Source organism: Protobothrops mucrosquamatus, unplaced genomic scaffold (assembly GCF_001527695.2).
Source record: "Protobothrops mucrosquamatus isolate PMUCROS unplaced genomic scaffold, P.Mucros_1.0 scaffold24, whole genome shotgun sequence".
NCBI classification, from domain to species: domain Eukaryota; kingdom Metazoa; phylum Chordata; class Lepidosauria; order Squamata; family Viperidae; genus Protobothrops; species Protobothrops mucrosquamatus.
Genome location: NW_015386409.1, coordinates 1,354,500 through 1,371,167, shown reverse-complemented (window position 1 = coordinate 1,371,167; position 16,668 = coordinate 1,354,500). Strand labels below are relative to the sequence as shown.

Genomic DNA, 16,668 nt, shown 5'->3' with positions numbered 1-16,668 from the left:
TGCATGTTTTCCAGCATGAAGTTTATATATCGTAGACTGTGGCATACAAGTTGTAGGCTATAGTGCTTCCAGTAAGAGTAAGGGATCCTGTAACCACCTTGGTTATGCTTTGATGCCTACCTTTTGATCCCTTTGCTTACTTGAAGTAAATCTAAAAGAAACCATCAGGTGGCAGCAGTTACTTACTTTTGACTGCCGTCTGAAGTTAATCATGGTTAATAAATACTTTGATAGGACATCCATATGGATTTTAAGGAGAAATAAAAAATAAACAAAAGCAACAAGTTATAATATTGGTTGTACAGTGCCCAGAGTTGCTTTTGCTGAGATGGGCGACTACTATATACAAAGTTGATCAATAAATTAATATTGCTAGAAAATTACTTAGATTGTCCTATGAATTCACCAAGGGCAGATCTTGATGGAAGAATGTTTTGATCTTTAAATTTATAAGTGGCTATGTTTAGTGATAGCAACTTGTCTGCGTGATATTTCTCCCCAAAAGATCAAGGAGACATCAATCATTTTATTACCCGGAAATGCTTCCATGATTCTATGGTGGTTTTTAAAAAAACCTTTTCAGTTTAACTGTGCTATTGACCTTGCTACTGACCATAGCTACATTTCCATGTTTGCTGCAACTTAGAATTATATGTATTTCAAAATGCATTCACAAGCTACCTGTTTGATGAAAAAAGAAGTGACCTAAAAACATGATGTGCACAAATAAATAGAGGTGCGATTCAGGATACATTTTCGATTCAGGACTCTCCTACTGTGGTTATTCAGTAGCAAGGAAGGCACTCTGCATGAATGCCGGGACGCTCTTCTTCTCTATTAACGGCACCATAAGTTTCAGCAGTTGAACAGGAGGAGGGCGACTGTCAATCATTCCGTCTGCAATTTTACACTCCCCAACTGGCGAGACTAAACCGCAGGGAATTCGAGGTGACTTACTTCGGAGCAGTTTCGTTGTGGCTCCGAACCTTTTGGGGAGAGAGAGAGAGAGAGAAAAAAAAAGCCTTCCTCCAGCTTCTCTAAGCGCGTCTCCTTTAAGGGCAAGCAACAGCTCCCCGAGAGCTTGTGTGTCTGCGTGTGTGGGTTTAATGCCGGCTCGGCTGAGGCAAATTCACTTCCAGGTCGAGGGTGACAGCTAAGCTGGGGGGCCCCGGCTCGCTTCTGCACGGTGGTCGGGGCCCGCCCCACAATAACACAAACCAGGAGGCGAGGAGCACGCAGCTGTGGGGTCCCTGGCGCAGAAATGGTGAGTGGGTGCGTGGGGGGATTGCCGCGGCTGCCTGAAGAGGACGGAGAGATCAAGCGTAGAAGACCCATATGTGGGAGGGGGGACAAGACCCCGGGGGAGTACCCCTCTTTTGATTTCGGATTTTGGAATATGGAATAACTGCTTCCTATTGTGTCCCTCCCGATCTGTCACTAATGCGGATCTTGCTTTATTGGTCTCCAGCAAACGGGCGAAGATGTCTCTGGATATTGGGGAAAGGGATTTCGCTAAGATTTACTCGACCTAATAGGGTAAACAAATAGGCTTGGGGGGGGGGGGTACCTGACCCTTGCCTGATGCCCTTAATGGAATGAGAATAGTGGTAGAAATTTGTGATTAGAGCTTTTAGAAGTGATTGGAATGTGCAGCAGCTATTGGATTCCATTATTGCAAAGTAGGGCTCTATGTGGGGACTCTATTGCAAAGTAGGGCTCTATACATCTCAAAATTCTAGATGGCCACCGAAGGCGGCCAACACATCCCACGACTATGTTATCTAGCGGTAGTTTGGATTTTTGCAGCCCAGATATGATAGCTCTAAGTAAGATGTATCTCATGCTCAGGGGAACCTATCCCTGAGCTCTGTTGATGTGTTTGGTTGAACAGACACTTCCGTTACTACATAATTGTATTTACAAATGCTAATGGGAACTGGAATCAGAATTTCTCATATAGTCTTGCATTGAAACTCGAGGGAAGAGACATCCATTCTTTTTTCACTCTGACTCAGAGAACAGCTTGTTAAATTATAAGGAGTAGTATTCTAGATTGTTTATAACAAGGTAGTTAGGTAAGTGGCTAGTTTTTGTAAGGTGTGGCAGAAATCGATACAGTTTTGGTTAACAAGAATCACTATGCAGTAAGAAAAAAAATGTCAGCCTTACTTACAGTATGTGTATATGAAACAGATGGACAGAGCCCTTGGAATAGATGGAAAGGCAAAGAAGGGGGTATATAGAGACCCCGAGGTTTGAAGCTGTAGGCAAATCCTTCCTGTGAAACTCATATAAACCAGTAATGTTGCATACAGTATAACCTGCTATATAGTTTGAGTTCTTTTAGATATAAGGAATAGGGAAAAACTATATAGTATTTGTTAAGATATCTCTTGTTATGTAACTCCCAAACCCATAAGAATACTGTCCTCCTTTAGGGCTGGGTTTGGCCAAGCTATAATGATCTTCCAGTCTAACGCACCCATTATATATCTGGTTTTTGATGTGAATGATAGTTTGAGTTAGGCTTTGAACACTACAAGCTGAACATGCATAAAGTATGGCAAAATGCCTGCATTTACTTTAAGAATGTCTTGTAAGCTTTCACACATCTGCCATACCACTTCTTGGTGAAGAAGAACAATGAGCAGTAGAAATCAGAATGTATTATATGAAAATACCTGGATGGCTTTCAACAATGGAAGTGTTTGTTCACCCAAACTTAATCAACTATGAGAAAATTGTGACTTATAAAGACATTTTGAATACTGAAGAGAAACTAAAAACCAGACAAGAACTGGAAGAACAGGGCATTGATCTATCATGTTGGCCACACCTGCAAATTCAAACGAGATATGAAAAAGATGTTAAAACATCTGGATTTTACAAAGAACAGACAGAATTTGATCAGATATTATTGACATCAGATGAAAAATTAAGAAACTAAGTATATGTTAAGTTTAAAGATGGAAGAGTAACAAGTTAAAGAAACAGTGATAATATGGGCAAAAAACTTTGGGCATAACATAGAGTTAGAAAACTGGCAAAGCCTTTGGGAAAGAAATTCTAAAATAAAGCGGTGGCTTACAAAGAAAATCTATATAAAATGTTTTACAGATGGCACAACACCTGTGAGGTTAGCAAAAATGTTTAAAAATATGTCTAGTAATTGTTGTAGAGAAAAGCCAGGCACATATTATCATCTTTGGTGGACATGCCCTAAAGCCAAAAGATTTTGATCAAGAATACATATATGGTGAGAGAAAATGACTAAAAACACATAGATCAGTGATGGCGAACCTTTTAGTGGGCACTCAAGTCTCTAAAAGGTTCGCCATCACTGATCTACCCAAAACCCACTTATGTATCCTCGGATGCCGGGTGGGCATGGCCAATTGGGTGGGTGTGGCCCATTGGATGGGCATGGCTGCGGTGGGAATTAAAAAGTTCAATCAATCAATTCCAACTTTGCGAGATCTTTTTTTTTCCTGCGAGAAGTTGAAATTGATTGATTGAACCTTTTTTTTTTTTTTTGCACACAGTGGTGGAAGCCTAAAGCGAAAAGGTTTTATAAAACCCAGCTGAAGGCCTAGGACTGGGGTGATGGCACGCGTGCCCACACAGAGGGCTCTGCGTGCCACCTGTGGCACATGTGCCATAGGTTCGCCACCACTGAGATAGATTTTAAGCCAGAATTATTTTTGTTAGGTATAATTGTAGGAAATTATGAGAAGGAATGTATATACTTAATGTTACAGGTATTAACTGCAGCGAGAATTGTATTTGCTCAACTTTGGAAAGATGAAGAACTACCAGTGGAGGAAGAGATAATTAAGGAAATTTTAGACTGTGCAGAAATGGACAGATTGACACTGAAAATGAAAGAGAAAGAAGATTCAGAATACTTTAGAACATGGGATACATTTTATCAATGGCTAGAAAAATGAAGTAGAGAGAAAGGAGTTTAACATGTATTAGTAAGCTAAATATTGAAACCCAGACAATATATTGCTGATAAAATATTAAGGATTTGTGACTATAGAAAATTAATAAAATATTTGGAAAAAAGAGAAATCAGAATGCAGTTTTGGTGTGAGAAAACAAGAATGTTCGGCACACATTATGTCTTAGTATAAAAGATAGATGTATGTTTACCTGTACAATAGTTTTTCCAGTGTGATTTTTTAGTGTTAAAAAAAGCTGCAGTATCATGGCATTATGGAATACAAATGATTTTATTCACATGGCCAATAAATATCAGATTGATTCTGGAATAAACTTATCCAAGAAAAAAGAGCACCCATTGTGTTCTAGGACGAATATATTGATTATCTGTTGAGGTTTATAACCTTTAAAAGGTTGTATATAATTGCCTTCCTAAATGCTTAAAAATACACTCTGCAGCATGTAATAAATAAGCTTACAATCTTAAAAATAGACATAGTAAAGAACGTAATATTTAAAAAGACACAGGGATAATTAATGCTTAGTTAAAATCTCAGCAAATTAAAAGAAGGCTAGAAGAACAGATATCTAAGGAGTTTTAGAAAAACTTATTCAAGAGTTTGAAGGCAATGAACTTAGTAGATAAAATGATACAAAAGACTTTAGACAGGGTTAAGAGAAAATTCATGTAATTTATTATCTAATATATTGGAGATTCTGAAAGGAATATAAAGTGTAGTGAAAAAAAGGATTGAAATAGAGAAATGAACACATAGAATAAACCATATGGGTTTATCTATAGACATCAGCCCAATACGTATGTATTTTAGTCTAACTTTTGGTTCAGAGGCGAATCAGGTAACATACAGAGATGGAGACATACATCTCTCCCACTGGTTGTATCTTTTACAACTGGATTTGGAGGCACACTCCCACTAATGTAGGAATAACACAAGTCTTCAAGATGAATAGTACTTGATCAATTTGTTCTCCATGAACTATTCAAATCCCATTTTAAGTCATTTAAGTTAGTCACCATCAACATACAGTAATAACTTAATTATGTGTTATATAATTTTATTTTTTATTTATTCATTTTTGTTTTAAATCTCCTGCAGTCAGTATTAATTAATAAACCCTGTTCCTGGTTTTGAAAAAGGAAGAATATTTTTTCTTGCCCACCTTTTTCATGCTTTCCCTGTAAAAATATATGATTAGTTGCTGTCTGTTGATATTGCATAGCAAACAGTGAGGCCAAGACTTCATATTGAACATTTCCAAAGATTTGTTCCAGAACTTTTGTGAAAATAATTTATCATTCCAAGACAGCTTTTCCTACTTGGTTCTATTCAGCTGGGTAGAACAATGCTGAGTGCAATTCCAGCATATAAGGCTAGATCCCACATGGAAGAAGTTTTTAACATCCACCTTGTCTTAGACCAGCTTGAATAAGGTCTCTTTACTGTTTATAGTAACTTAAATCTGTTCTATGCTTTACATTTTCTCCATGAAATTTCTCTATACGGCAAGCACTAAATGTCTGATTTCCCATTTTTCTGAAAAAGGAATATTCCCAAGCTAAATGTTAGAAATGAGCCGAGAATACTTTTTCAGACAGACCTAGTTTTAATTGGATTTTTGAAGTAAAAAACACTCTTATGAGTAAGTAATGAGCAATGCTATGTGTAAGAGGAAGTTGAAGTTGCCAGAACCTTGGGTGAAAGTGACCGTGTCATACTGAAATTTAATATAACGCAAACACTAGCAACAGATAACAATCCAACAAGTTTCTTGAACTTCAAAAGAGCTGACTTTAACAAACTCAGAGAGAACCTAGGAAAGATCCCATGGATGAAAATCCTAAAGGGGAAAACAACCTAAGAAGCGTGGGAAACTCTGAAAAATGTGATCATAAAAGCCCAGACCAGCACAATACCATTGAAAAAGAAAAACAAGAAATTCAAGAAGAAACCAGCATGGCTGCACAAAGATCTCTCTGACAAACTGAAAGACAAAAAGGACAAGTACAAAAAATGGAAAGAGGGGGCACATAACTAAGGGTGATTATCAGCAGACAGCCAGAACATGCAAAGATGAAGTCAGGAAAGCAAAGGCTCAGAACGAACAAAGATTTGCAACAGAAATCATGGATAATTAAAAAAAAGTTTCTTCCAACATATTAACAACAAGAAAAAAGTCAAGGAAACTGTAGGTCCACTAAAGAGAGAAGATGGCAAGGAAATAACAGGCAACAGGGAGAAAGCAGAGCTGTTTAACTCATACTTTGCATCAGTCTTCACACAACAAGAAAGTATAGCCCAACAAAACAAAACAAAAACACTGCAAAAGACAAATTAGAAACAAAAATTAAAATAAGCAAGAAAGTGGTAAGAGAACACCTATCCAACCTTGATGAATATAAATCACCGGGGCCTGACAGATTACATCCCAGAGTTCTGAAAGAGCTGGCAAATGTTATCTCAGAACCATTGTACCACATCTTTCAAAACTCCTGGAGGACTGGGATTGGAAAAGGGCTGATGTGGTTCCCATCTTCAAGAAAGGGGAAAAAAACGGACCCAGGAAACTACAGACCAATCAATTTAACATCAATATCTGGGAAGATCCTAGAAAAGATAATAAAAAAACAGATCTGTGAACAACTAGAAGCAAACAAAGTTATAATCAGTAGCCAGCACGGGTTTGTTAAAAACAGATCATGCCAAACCAATCTTATTTCATTCTTCAACAAAGTGACTAAACTAATAGACTAGCGAAATACTGTGAACGTAATATACTTTGACTTCAGTAAGGCATACTGTATACTTTGACTTCAGTAAGGCAGTAAGGTATACTACAACCTACTCCTTGGTAAGCTAGAAAAAGGTGGAATAGACAACATCACCACCAGATGGATCTATAGCTGGCTGGCAAACTGTACTCAACGAGTAGTCCTCAATGGCACTACATCCACATGGAGAGGAATAAACAGTAGGGTACCACAAGGTTCCATCTTAGGCCCAGTACTCTTCAATATATTCATCAGATGAGGGAATTGAAGGGGAACTCATCAAATGTGCAGATGACACCAAATTGGCAGGAGTAGCCAACACCCCAGAAGACAAACTCAGGATGCTAAAAGATCTTGACAAACTTGAACAATGGGCCCTATCCAACAAAATGAGTTTCAAAGTGGAGAAAAGCAAGGTTTTACATTTAGGCAGGAAAAATCAAAGGTTCAAGTACAGATTGGACGAGACCTGGCTCAAAAACAGTAACTGTGAGAGGGACCTTGGAGTCCTAGTGGACGATCACTTGACTATGAGCAAGCAGTGTGCAGCAGCAACCCAAAAAAGCTAATACAATCCTGGGTTGTGTAAATAGAAGCATAGAATCAAGATCACGCAAAGTATTAATACCGCTTTATAAAACCTAGTAAAACCACACCTGGAATACTGCAGCAAATTTTGGTCACCATATCACAAAAAAGATGTTGAGAGTTTGGAAAAAATTCAGAGAAGAGCAACTAAGATGATCAAAGGCCTGGGGACTAAAACACACAAAGGACCTGGGTTTGGCTAGTCTAAAGAAAAGAAGAAATAGGGGAGACACGATAGCAGTATTCCAGTATTTGAGGGGCTGCCACAAAGAAGAGCAGGTCACGTTATTCACCAAAGCACCAGAGGGCAGGGCAATGGTTGGAAACTGATCAAAGAGAGAAGCAACCTGGAATTAAGGAGAAACTTCCTGACATTGAGGACAATTAACCAGTGAAACAGCTTGCCCCCAGAAATCGTGGGTGCTCCATCACTGGAGATTTTTAAAAAGAGGCTAGACTGAGATGGTATAGGTTCTCCTGCTGGAGCAGGGGGCTGGACTAGAAGGTCCCCAAGGTCCCTTCCAGCTCCTATTCTATTCTATTCTATTCTATTCTATTCTATTCTATTCTATTCTTATTCTAAGACATGTTGCTGAGAGAGTGAAACTTTTTTTCTCTTGATTCACTCTGACAGTAACTTTTAATCCATCTTGTTGGCTTTATTTATATTTTATCATTAGGAAATATACTGAAAGTAGGGATTCTACCAACAGTGCTGCATAGCTGTTTGGTCTGTATGTACAGTCTCCAGATTGCAAGCTGTTTTAATGCCATCTGTGTGCTGTGATAGTAGCAATAATGTTGATAATTCAAAGTAAACCATTACTGTACAATTAGCAGGTACTAATAAGAACTGCATCCTCCCCTTTTCCATATTTTACTCTAGTTTCTGTTTAATAATATTTTCTGGAAGAATGATTAGTCTTCAGTCTTAAGAATTAGATATGTCAAATTCAGTTCTGTATAGCTGAGAGAATGAACTGGATGTTGCATATGCGGTTCTTTGGATATGCTTTTTGTGAAGCCTGAATGCATTTTATTTTAGCTCATCTGAGTCCTAAGATAAGCTTACATGAAGCAAATAAACGAGGCAAAAAGCTTATATAAAATTTCAAGCTGAAATCAAAGAGAAATACTATTATTGAGCCAGACTGGTACATTGGTTTGGACTTAAATTTTTTAGTTAAATAATTGGTAGAGCTATTTTTAAAATTTTCTGTGGGAGTGTACAGCTTGCTTTCTTTTGTCTGCATTGTGAATGAGTCACAATATTTGTGTTACTCTGTGAGCTACTGAAAGCTAAATTATTGAAAACGACAGACTTGTATGTAGATATAGGAAGAAAACAAAGGGAAAATACCTGGATAATTTGAATAAGAAAGTATCTGTGCTTTAGTTCATGAATACTTGTTTATTATAAATTATGAACTGTACATGTTTTGCAATATGTTACCATAACAACATGAACCAGTGCAGAAGACACAAGGATAACCAAAACAGTCATTGTTTTGTGTCCTCTATGTCCATTCTAACATGTTTCTTCAGCATGAGGAATAAAATTATAGGACTGTGCCCATGTCCACAATCTGACACTAAAATTAACTTCCTGCTCTGTAGTACAAGAAATACAGACTTGGAAAATGATCTGTTAAATCCACCTTAAAAACCTTAAAGTGTGGTAATGCTGTTCAACCAGTTTTGTTGAACATATTACTCTTGCTTGATGATTCAGGATTCTGCTTAATAAGAAAAGTGTATATTTGCATTACTTTGTATGTTTAAATATCATTTTAGGTGCCACTCTTAAGTAATGGCCAGAGCTGTTAAAATTAGCAAGACATTGTTTATTCATTTGTTGATTCTCTTTTTTTATATGATACAATAATATCTATATAAATTAGCCTTAATTTAGTTTAGCTTCCACTACTTGAAAAACTGAAACTTAATGAGCTCTTCTCCCTCTAAATATCAAGCATTTGTGTGTGTCTGTTTGTGTACTACAACATGAATCTCTTTGTAGATGATGGGTGAGGATGTAGGAAATAAATTACCTAATACAGAAAAACTACAATTGTTGGGAAACAAAATTGGATTTGAATGGTGTAACACATGTCAAAAAGGAGAACCTGTATTACCAAAAAGAGGCCAGAGTATCATCAAATATGGAGATGATAATTTATATATGGAGATACCGTTTTGAGATAATAACTGTAATTAATTTAAATAGAAAGGAGGGACCTGTCAAAGGAGATAATGGCTAGTTCACATTTCTGCATTAAGCCATAATCTGATATGCTTGTTTTTAACAGAATAACAGACTTAGAACGGTTTTGTCTTAGCAGGGTTGCGTACATTTAGCCATTGAATGTAGAATCCAGCCAGTGTGCTTTATTTAACATATGATGTATAACACCAACGCTTAGCATCATGAGCGAGCGAAGCCAATAATTAAATAATTTGTATTTTTTTTAGTAGCTGGTCATTGTTTGCTACGTTTCTTTAAGGTTCTTTCTCTTTAAAATGTATTTGGAGTAGACAGTTTTCCAACAGAAAACAGTCCTTTGTAAAATAGGACATGTGTACACAAACACACGTGCCCACCAGTGTTGCGCTAAGTCTAGTTTCCCCTCTTGTTCCATATGTATATTTTGAGATCTGAAACTAAAAGTAAACCAATAAATAGTATATCAATTTTGAGTACAGGTATGTTCAGGCTTTGGCACTTGTTTGACCCTAATAAAATAGAGATCAGAGTAAGTGATACCAGATCAAAAAAATCATTTCTTGCTCTCTTCCCTTTTGGGTCTGTAATTTCATTTTGAAAGTAAATTACCTTTATGTCAATGATTTGTAATTACATGATTTCAGCCAGCTACCTACTTATGTAAATGGACACTTATTACAATGCAGATTGTCCCCACTGGCACAAAATGGCCTCTGGTACCAGCTTCTCCCTTCTGAGTTTTATTTTTAGTGATGCTGAGAATGGCAAGTGCCGTTCTCCCTACCCCCTTGTCAGTTAAACTGTGATAAATGCTGCCTTTCTGAATTTCAAATGTTAGACATTGGACTTCTTTCTGCAGGAAGAAGCTTCACCATATTCTCTGCTTGACATCTGCTTAAATTACCTAACCTCTGATCTTGAGAAGTTTTGTACAGAAAGGCAAGATGGGACATTATGTTTGCAAGAGCCTGGAATATTTCCACAAGAAGTGGCTGATCGATTGCTGCGGACAATGGCATTCCACGGTAAAATAATCCATCCAGATCTGGTAACTGGGGACTCCATTCAAGTGAGCCATCTTAGTTATTTAAATTAGGGCTTGAGTTTCCCTGCTTTTGATTATGATCTCCCACTTGATTTGGCATGGCTATTTTTTAGCTGAAGCGATGCAAATGTCAAGACTGCTAACATCGGATGTTCTTGCTTACCATATATGAAGAAGCAAACGTGTTTTATTTAGCCTGCGGGTGGGAAAGTATGATAGTTAACCACAACAATATTTCAGTACAGCATTGCCAAGGTCAGCTGTAACCAGAGGAGTTATGGGAGGGACAGTTCACACTTCAAACTAATTGGAGAACGTGATTGATGACTGTAAAATGAAGGAGTGAGTTATGCTTTGTTACGGGTGATTGGGGGTGGGAGGATTCAGTTTTTGGCTTCATTATGTACGTGCTGAAGCTATGTAGCAATAAAAGGATTCTTTAAGGTAAATAAAGCCTCAAAGTTCTTTGAAAAGCTGCTTCTTCGGAACCATGACAGCAAAATTGATGGCATTAAGAATTAAATGGTATTCTACACACCAAGCAAATAGAAGGCGATCAGCACATTCTCTTTCATTAGCCACTGTAAATTACAGTACAGCATTTAACGGTATTTGAGGCCTGGCAGTTTTTGTGCAATTGGAGAATGGAAGTGATAACACTAAAACCCCCTTGTGTAGAAGTGCTCCAGCAATGGCACCGTGCAGAAGAGGAAAGGATAAGTTGGTATTATTGTAGCTGTCCTGTGAAATCAGCTTGTTAAACCCCCCCCCCCAAAAAAAGTTGGGGATGGAAAGAAGAAAGAGGACGTTAGAGAATAAGGAGTGCAATTGATTCCTACTTTCTCCTTTTCGAACTTGCTTTTTCTTTGTTACCTGGGCCTGAAGTGGAAATTCCCTGAATTGTGATAGCTGGCTTGTTTTTCACTTTTAAAACTGTATATGTGATGTATCTGGTACTCTTCCCTCCCTTTAGGGCTGCTTAACGATGCAACAGTGGGGATCTTTCGAGGCAACCAGATGCGTTTGAAAAGAGCCTGCATCCGTAAAGCAAAAATTTCCGCGGTAGCTTTTTGGAAAGCATTCTGTCACCACAAGCTGGTGGAGCTTGATGCGACTGGTGTAAACGCAGACATCACAATCACAGATATCATCAGCGGACTCGGCAGCAATAAGTGGATTCAGCAAAACCTTCAATGCCTTGTGCTGAACTCGCTAACTCTTTCCCTGGAAGATCCCTATGAAAGGTGCTTCAGTCAGCTGACGGGTCTTCGTGCGTTGAGCATCACCAATGTTCTCTTCTACAACGAAGATCTGGCTGACGTGGCTTCGCTTCCAAGACTAGAAAGTCTGGATATCTCCAACACTTCAGTCACCGACATAACTGCAATCCTCGCCTGTAAGGATCGCCTCAAATCGCTTACTGTGCACCACCTGAAATGCTTGAAAATGACAACCACTCAGATTTTGGATGTAGTACGAGAGTTAAAATTCCTGAATCACCTTGATATTTCAGATGATAAGCAGTTCACGTCGGATATTGCCCTTCGTTTGTTAGAACAGAAAGACATCTTGCCTAATCTTGTATCTTTAGACATCTCGGGGAGGAAGCATGTGACTGATGAAGCCGTGGAAACGTTTGTAAAACAACGGCCCTTAATGCAGTTTGTTGGGCTTCTAGCTACTGACGCTGGCTATTCATTATTTCTCACTGGAGAAGGGAATTTGAAGGTAGGTACCTGTTTGTTACAGTAGTTATGACAGATCTGAATTATTTAATGAAAGCCATCAAACTGATCAATGGGCCAATTCTGATGGTTTGGTGTAAAAGAGGACATGGGGGGCATACCAAGATAACGGCAACTATAGATACTTATTCAAAAACCCATCTTCTTTTTTTTTTTAATTGAAAATTGTATAAAATTTTACAATATAAATCCCCCTCTCCCCCAAACCCAACTCTCCATCCCTCCCCCCCCCTCACTTCCCAGAGCCAATCACAGGGTTAACAATAAAATAATCATAATCTAACTAACATTAATCAACTATTAATCTAACAAATCTATAACTTCCTTTAACTCTCTTTTAAAACAAATATACAATTATTAAATACCATAATAATAACATAATTTTGAATGTTAAAAATAACACTAAATAACATTATAACTTTTAAACAAAAATAATACTCTAAAATTCTTTCAAAAACCAAATGATATCTTTTTGTTCCATATTTAAACTAAAAACCCATCTTCTTAACTCTAATAATATCCCCCTCCAAACTAATAATTGTATAGGGTGCTTTTAAATTTTTCTTTTTACAGCAGCAAAATCAAACAACTACTAGTGCAACATCAGCAGAAGAAAATTCAATAGCGGCTGTCCAGTGATCCATTACATACATTGTAATGATTCAAATAAACTAAGCATAGCAAAAAAAAAAAAAAAAAAAAGAATAGAAACAAATGAAAAAGGTGATGCATATAATACCCATTTTTATTAAATCTAGATCGTATAGAAATGTATTGCTTCCCCTTCTCACTTTTTGAACGTCAGGGCTTTTCAAAATAGATAACAGATTCGTATTCTTGAATCCAATACTTAATATCAGGAAGAGAAAGTTATTTCCATTTACTTTAGCTTATCTCGGTAGAGTTAAAAGTTCATTAAATAACAAATTCTATATTTTAGGAATGTACAACCACTGTTTGTGGCTATTTTGGTTAGCAACCATTTGCAAATATGACCATAATAAACAGTAGTAAAAATGAAATTTCTAACCAGTGTGTGCTCTCATGACCAAATTTCCATGCCTGACAACAATGCATGTGTATATAAGTACATAATAATGCATGTGTACAGGAAACGTTTATTTGAATGAGACAGTAATTCAACTAACGATCTTTGCAGCATTTCTCTTTCTTTCTCTCTGTCATGTATTCGCTTAGCAACCATTTCGTACAACGACCAAATCGTTATAATGAAATGTGCTTGCTAAACACAGAGAGGGTGTAGTTTAACATTAGATTTACATCTTTATTATATATACTTTTTGCAAAGCTGTATTAATTTATGCTATTATTTGAAACCAAAACAACATGTCATGAGTAAAAAAAAATGTAACATTTCTTATAATGCCCCACCCAAAAAAAATTAACCTTTTTTTTTGTGGAATCTAGTAGACATGAAGTAATGTTTTCTGAAAATTAATTTTGTTCTTAAATTATAAGAAGTAGGTTTCGTTTCTTAAAATATGGATCCTTTGACTTTTCTACACTGGTGTTAGATATGTATTTAACACTAGCTTTCATTCTCTTTTTAAATTAACTTATAAAACTAAATTGTCGGTTTCACTATGCTCCATCTTTTAAGGATCCTAAGACTGCAGGTTCCTCTTTCTTTTATCCTTACTTTTCTTTCATCATAAGCTATCCAAAAGGCTCCCTGGAACCATATAGCTAGTAAAATGTTATCTTAAAAACACATGGTGTTATGTGTGGGACACATGAGAAATGTATTACCACCAAAGACATTTTTTTATAACTTTCCTTAGTATTGTTTAAAAAGAAGCTGCTATAAAACAATTGGGGAAAAAAAATAAAGGACTGCTTTATACATATTATCTTTCCCGAGTAATTTTCATTTTTAAGAATTCTTTGTTATAGTGTGGAACGTCTCCTGCTTAGAGATTATTGGCATTTCCTAAACGTTATCTAGGTTCTTTAGGGAGGATTCAGGAAAATGGAGTGGCTCCAGAGATATATGTCCCACGATCACCCTTGTATATCTCAGCTTGTGGGTGAGTGCAGTGGTGGGATTCAGCCAGTTCGCACCAGTTCAGCAGAACCGGTAGCTAATTTTTTGTTGCCCAGGCCCAGAATGGACTTCCGGAAGCAGCATCCACACAGAACTGGTTGTTCACATATTTGAATCCCACCACTGGATGGGTGGTCCAAAAACCATGTTTATTGTTTTTTCTATGACTCCATCTGTTACTTGCTTTTTTCTTCACTGTAGACCAGGGGTAGGCAACCTTGGCTCTTTTATGACTCGTGGACTTCAACTCCCAGAATTCCTGAGTCAGCACAGCTGACTCAGGAATTCTGGGAGTTGAAGTCCACGAGTCATAAAAGAGCCAAGGTTGCCTACCCCTGGTGTAGACAATAAATCACCTTGCTCTTAAATCCCCCTTATCGCAACAACGACAATAATAAGTTCACTTCACTTTTTGTGTGGCTAGTTTGTTGCTTGGTTGTTGTTCTCGTCACTTCCAATGTGCAGAATAATGAGATGCAGAGGGTGCTGCGCTTCTGTCTGTAAAGAACAGAGAAGTTCCTGCCAGCCAAACAATAGGGTTGATCTATGAAACAACAGTTCTCTGTTCATGGCTGGGTTCTATTGCTCTAGTCTAGTATAAATAATAATGTAATTTGTTTGGTTTTGATTTAGCACAGGGGTAGGCAACCTTGGCTCTTTTATGACTCGTGGACTTCAACTCCCAAAATTCCTGAGCCAGCCATGCATATATCAAGGTCTAACATTGTATGTTGCGGTTTGTGGCTTAATATTTACACAAAAAGTTGGACAATTCTGGTTACTGAAATTGTCAAACAATCAACTTATTGTGATGTACAAACCAGATCAAGATGTTCTCTCCTGATTAGTTCTTCAATATTTTTGATATATTACATTGTACAGGTAGACCTTGACGTACAATAGTTCATTTAGTGACCGTTCAAAGTTACAACGGCACTGAAAAAAGTAACTTACGACCATTGTTTACACTGATGACCATTGCAGCATCCCCATGGTCACATAATCAGAATTCAGACGCTTGGCAATTGACTCGTATTTATGACGGTTGCAGTGTCCTGGGGTCATGTGATTACCTTTTGCGACCTTTTGACAAGCAAAGTGAATGGGGAAGCCATAGTCACTTAACAACCGTGTTACTAACTCAACAACTCCAAGGATTCACTTAACAACTGTGGCAAGAAAGGTTGTAAAATGGGGCAAAACTCATTTAACAAATGTCTGTGGTCGTAAGTCGAGGACTACCTGTTTATGTTTAGCGTCCTAGACTTGTATATCGCCAGTGTTACAAATTTATATCGAGGAGTTCCTCCTTGTAGGTCAGTAAGTTTATGTTTCAGTTGCAGTTTTTATTAGTATCAAAAATGAGCAAAGTAAGCTTATATAAAGACATATGGAGACCATTTATTAGCCAAGTACAATTAACTAAAAAGAAAAGGATTTGCACTTGTTTACTATATTTAAGTTTCAAACTGGATAGAAAGAGGTTACCTATTCAGAACAAATTTCTTATAATGCCAGTCCTGGTGTTGTTTAATATTTTAAAATAATTTATACTTGTGTTTCAGCACTTTTCACGGCTAATGTTTCTTTATTGCAATATCTATAGACCACTTCTTAGAAAAGCAATTTATTATAGAATTGAAGGATCAGTTGAAGAACTGCTTTAAAACTCTGGCACAGGTTAACTTTGAGGATGCTTGATCTGGTACATAGGTACTAATTATTTTGGGATATTCAGTGAATCTGTTGTTTGCATCTGCATTTGCAATGCACTCTGTGTACCAGAGTTGTCTACCGGTTTAGAATTTGCACCATGTTGGAAAGCAGACTTGCCGATACATCGTTTGTCCAGTTTATCGATAATTTGATTTTTGATTTTTTGATTTTATTAGATTTCTACCCCGCCCTTCTCCTTGCGGACTCAGGGCGGCTTACAGCCCGTTAAAAACAAGTAAACAAATACAAAAAACATACCACATTTTAAAATCAATTAAAATAAAATATTGCAATAGGCCAATCAGTATCCTTTAAAACCAATAGAAAACTAATTAAAAGTAATACTTAGACCAGTCCTGCCTGCTTAAAAAGCCACGTCTTGAGGGCGCGGCGGAAGGAGGGGAGATCCGGAATCACCCGGATCTCTGGGGGGAGTTCATTCCAAAGGGTGGGGGCTCCCACCGAGAAGGCCCTCCCCCTGGGGGTCGCCAGCCGGCACTGTCTGGCTGACGGCACCCTGAGGAGACCCTCTCTGTGGGAGCGTATCGG

General features: G+C 37.5%; 1 protein-coding gene across 1 annotated transcript in view; it reads left to right on the top strand.

Moving 5' to 3' along the window:
- The first annotated feature begins 1,033 nt into the window (after positions 1 to 1,033).
- The window catches only part of LOC107283048 (protein zyg-11 homolog B), a 27,542-nt gene continuing 11,907 nt past the window's right edge, over positions 1,034 to 16,668 (top strand). The window contains exons 1-3 of the mRNA XM_015810894.1: positions 1,034 to 1,264; positions 10,408 to 10,573; positions 11,567 to 12,321. Of these exons, the coding sequence (XP_015666380.1) occupies positions 1,262 to 1,264; positions 10,408 to 10,573; positions 11,567 to 12,321 (924 nt within the window). The 5' untranslated portion in view covers positions 1,034 to 1,261. The remainder of the gene's footprint in view (positions 1,265 to 10,407; positions 10,574 to 11,566; positions 12,322 to 16,668) is intronic.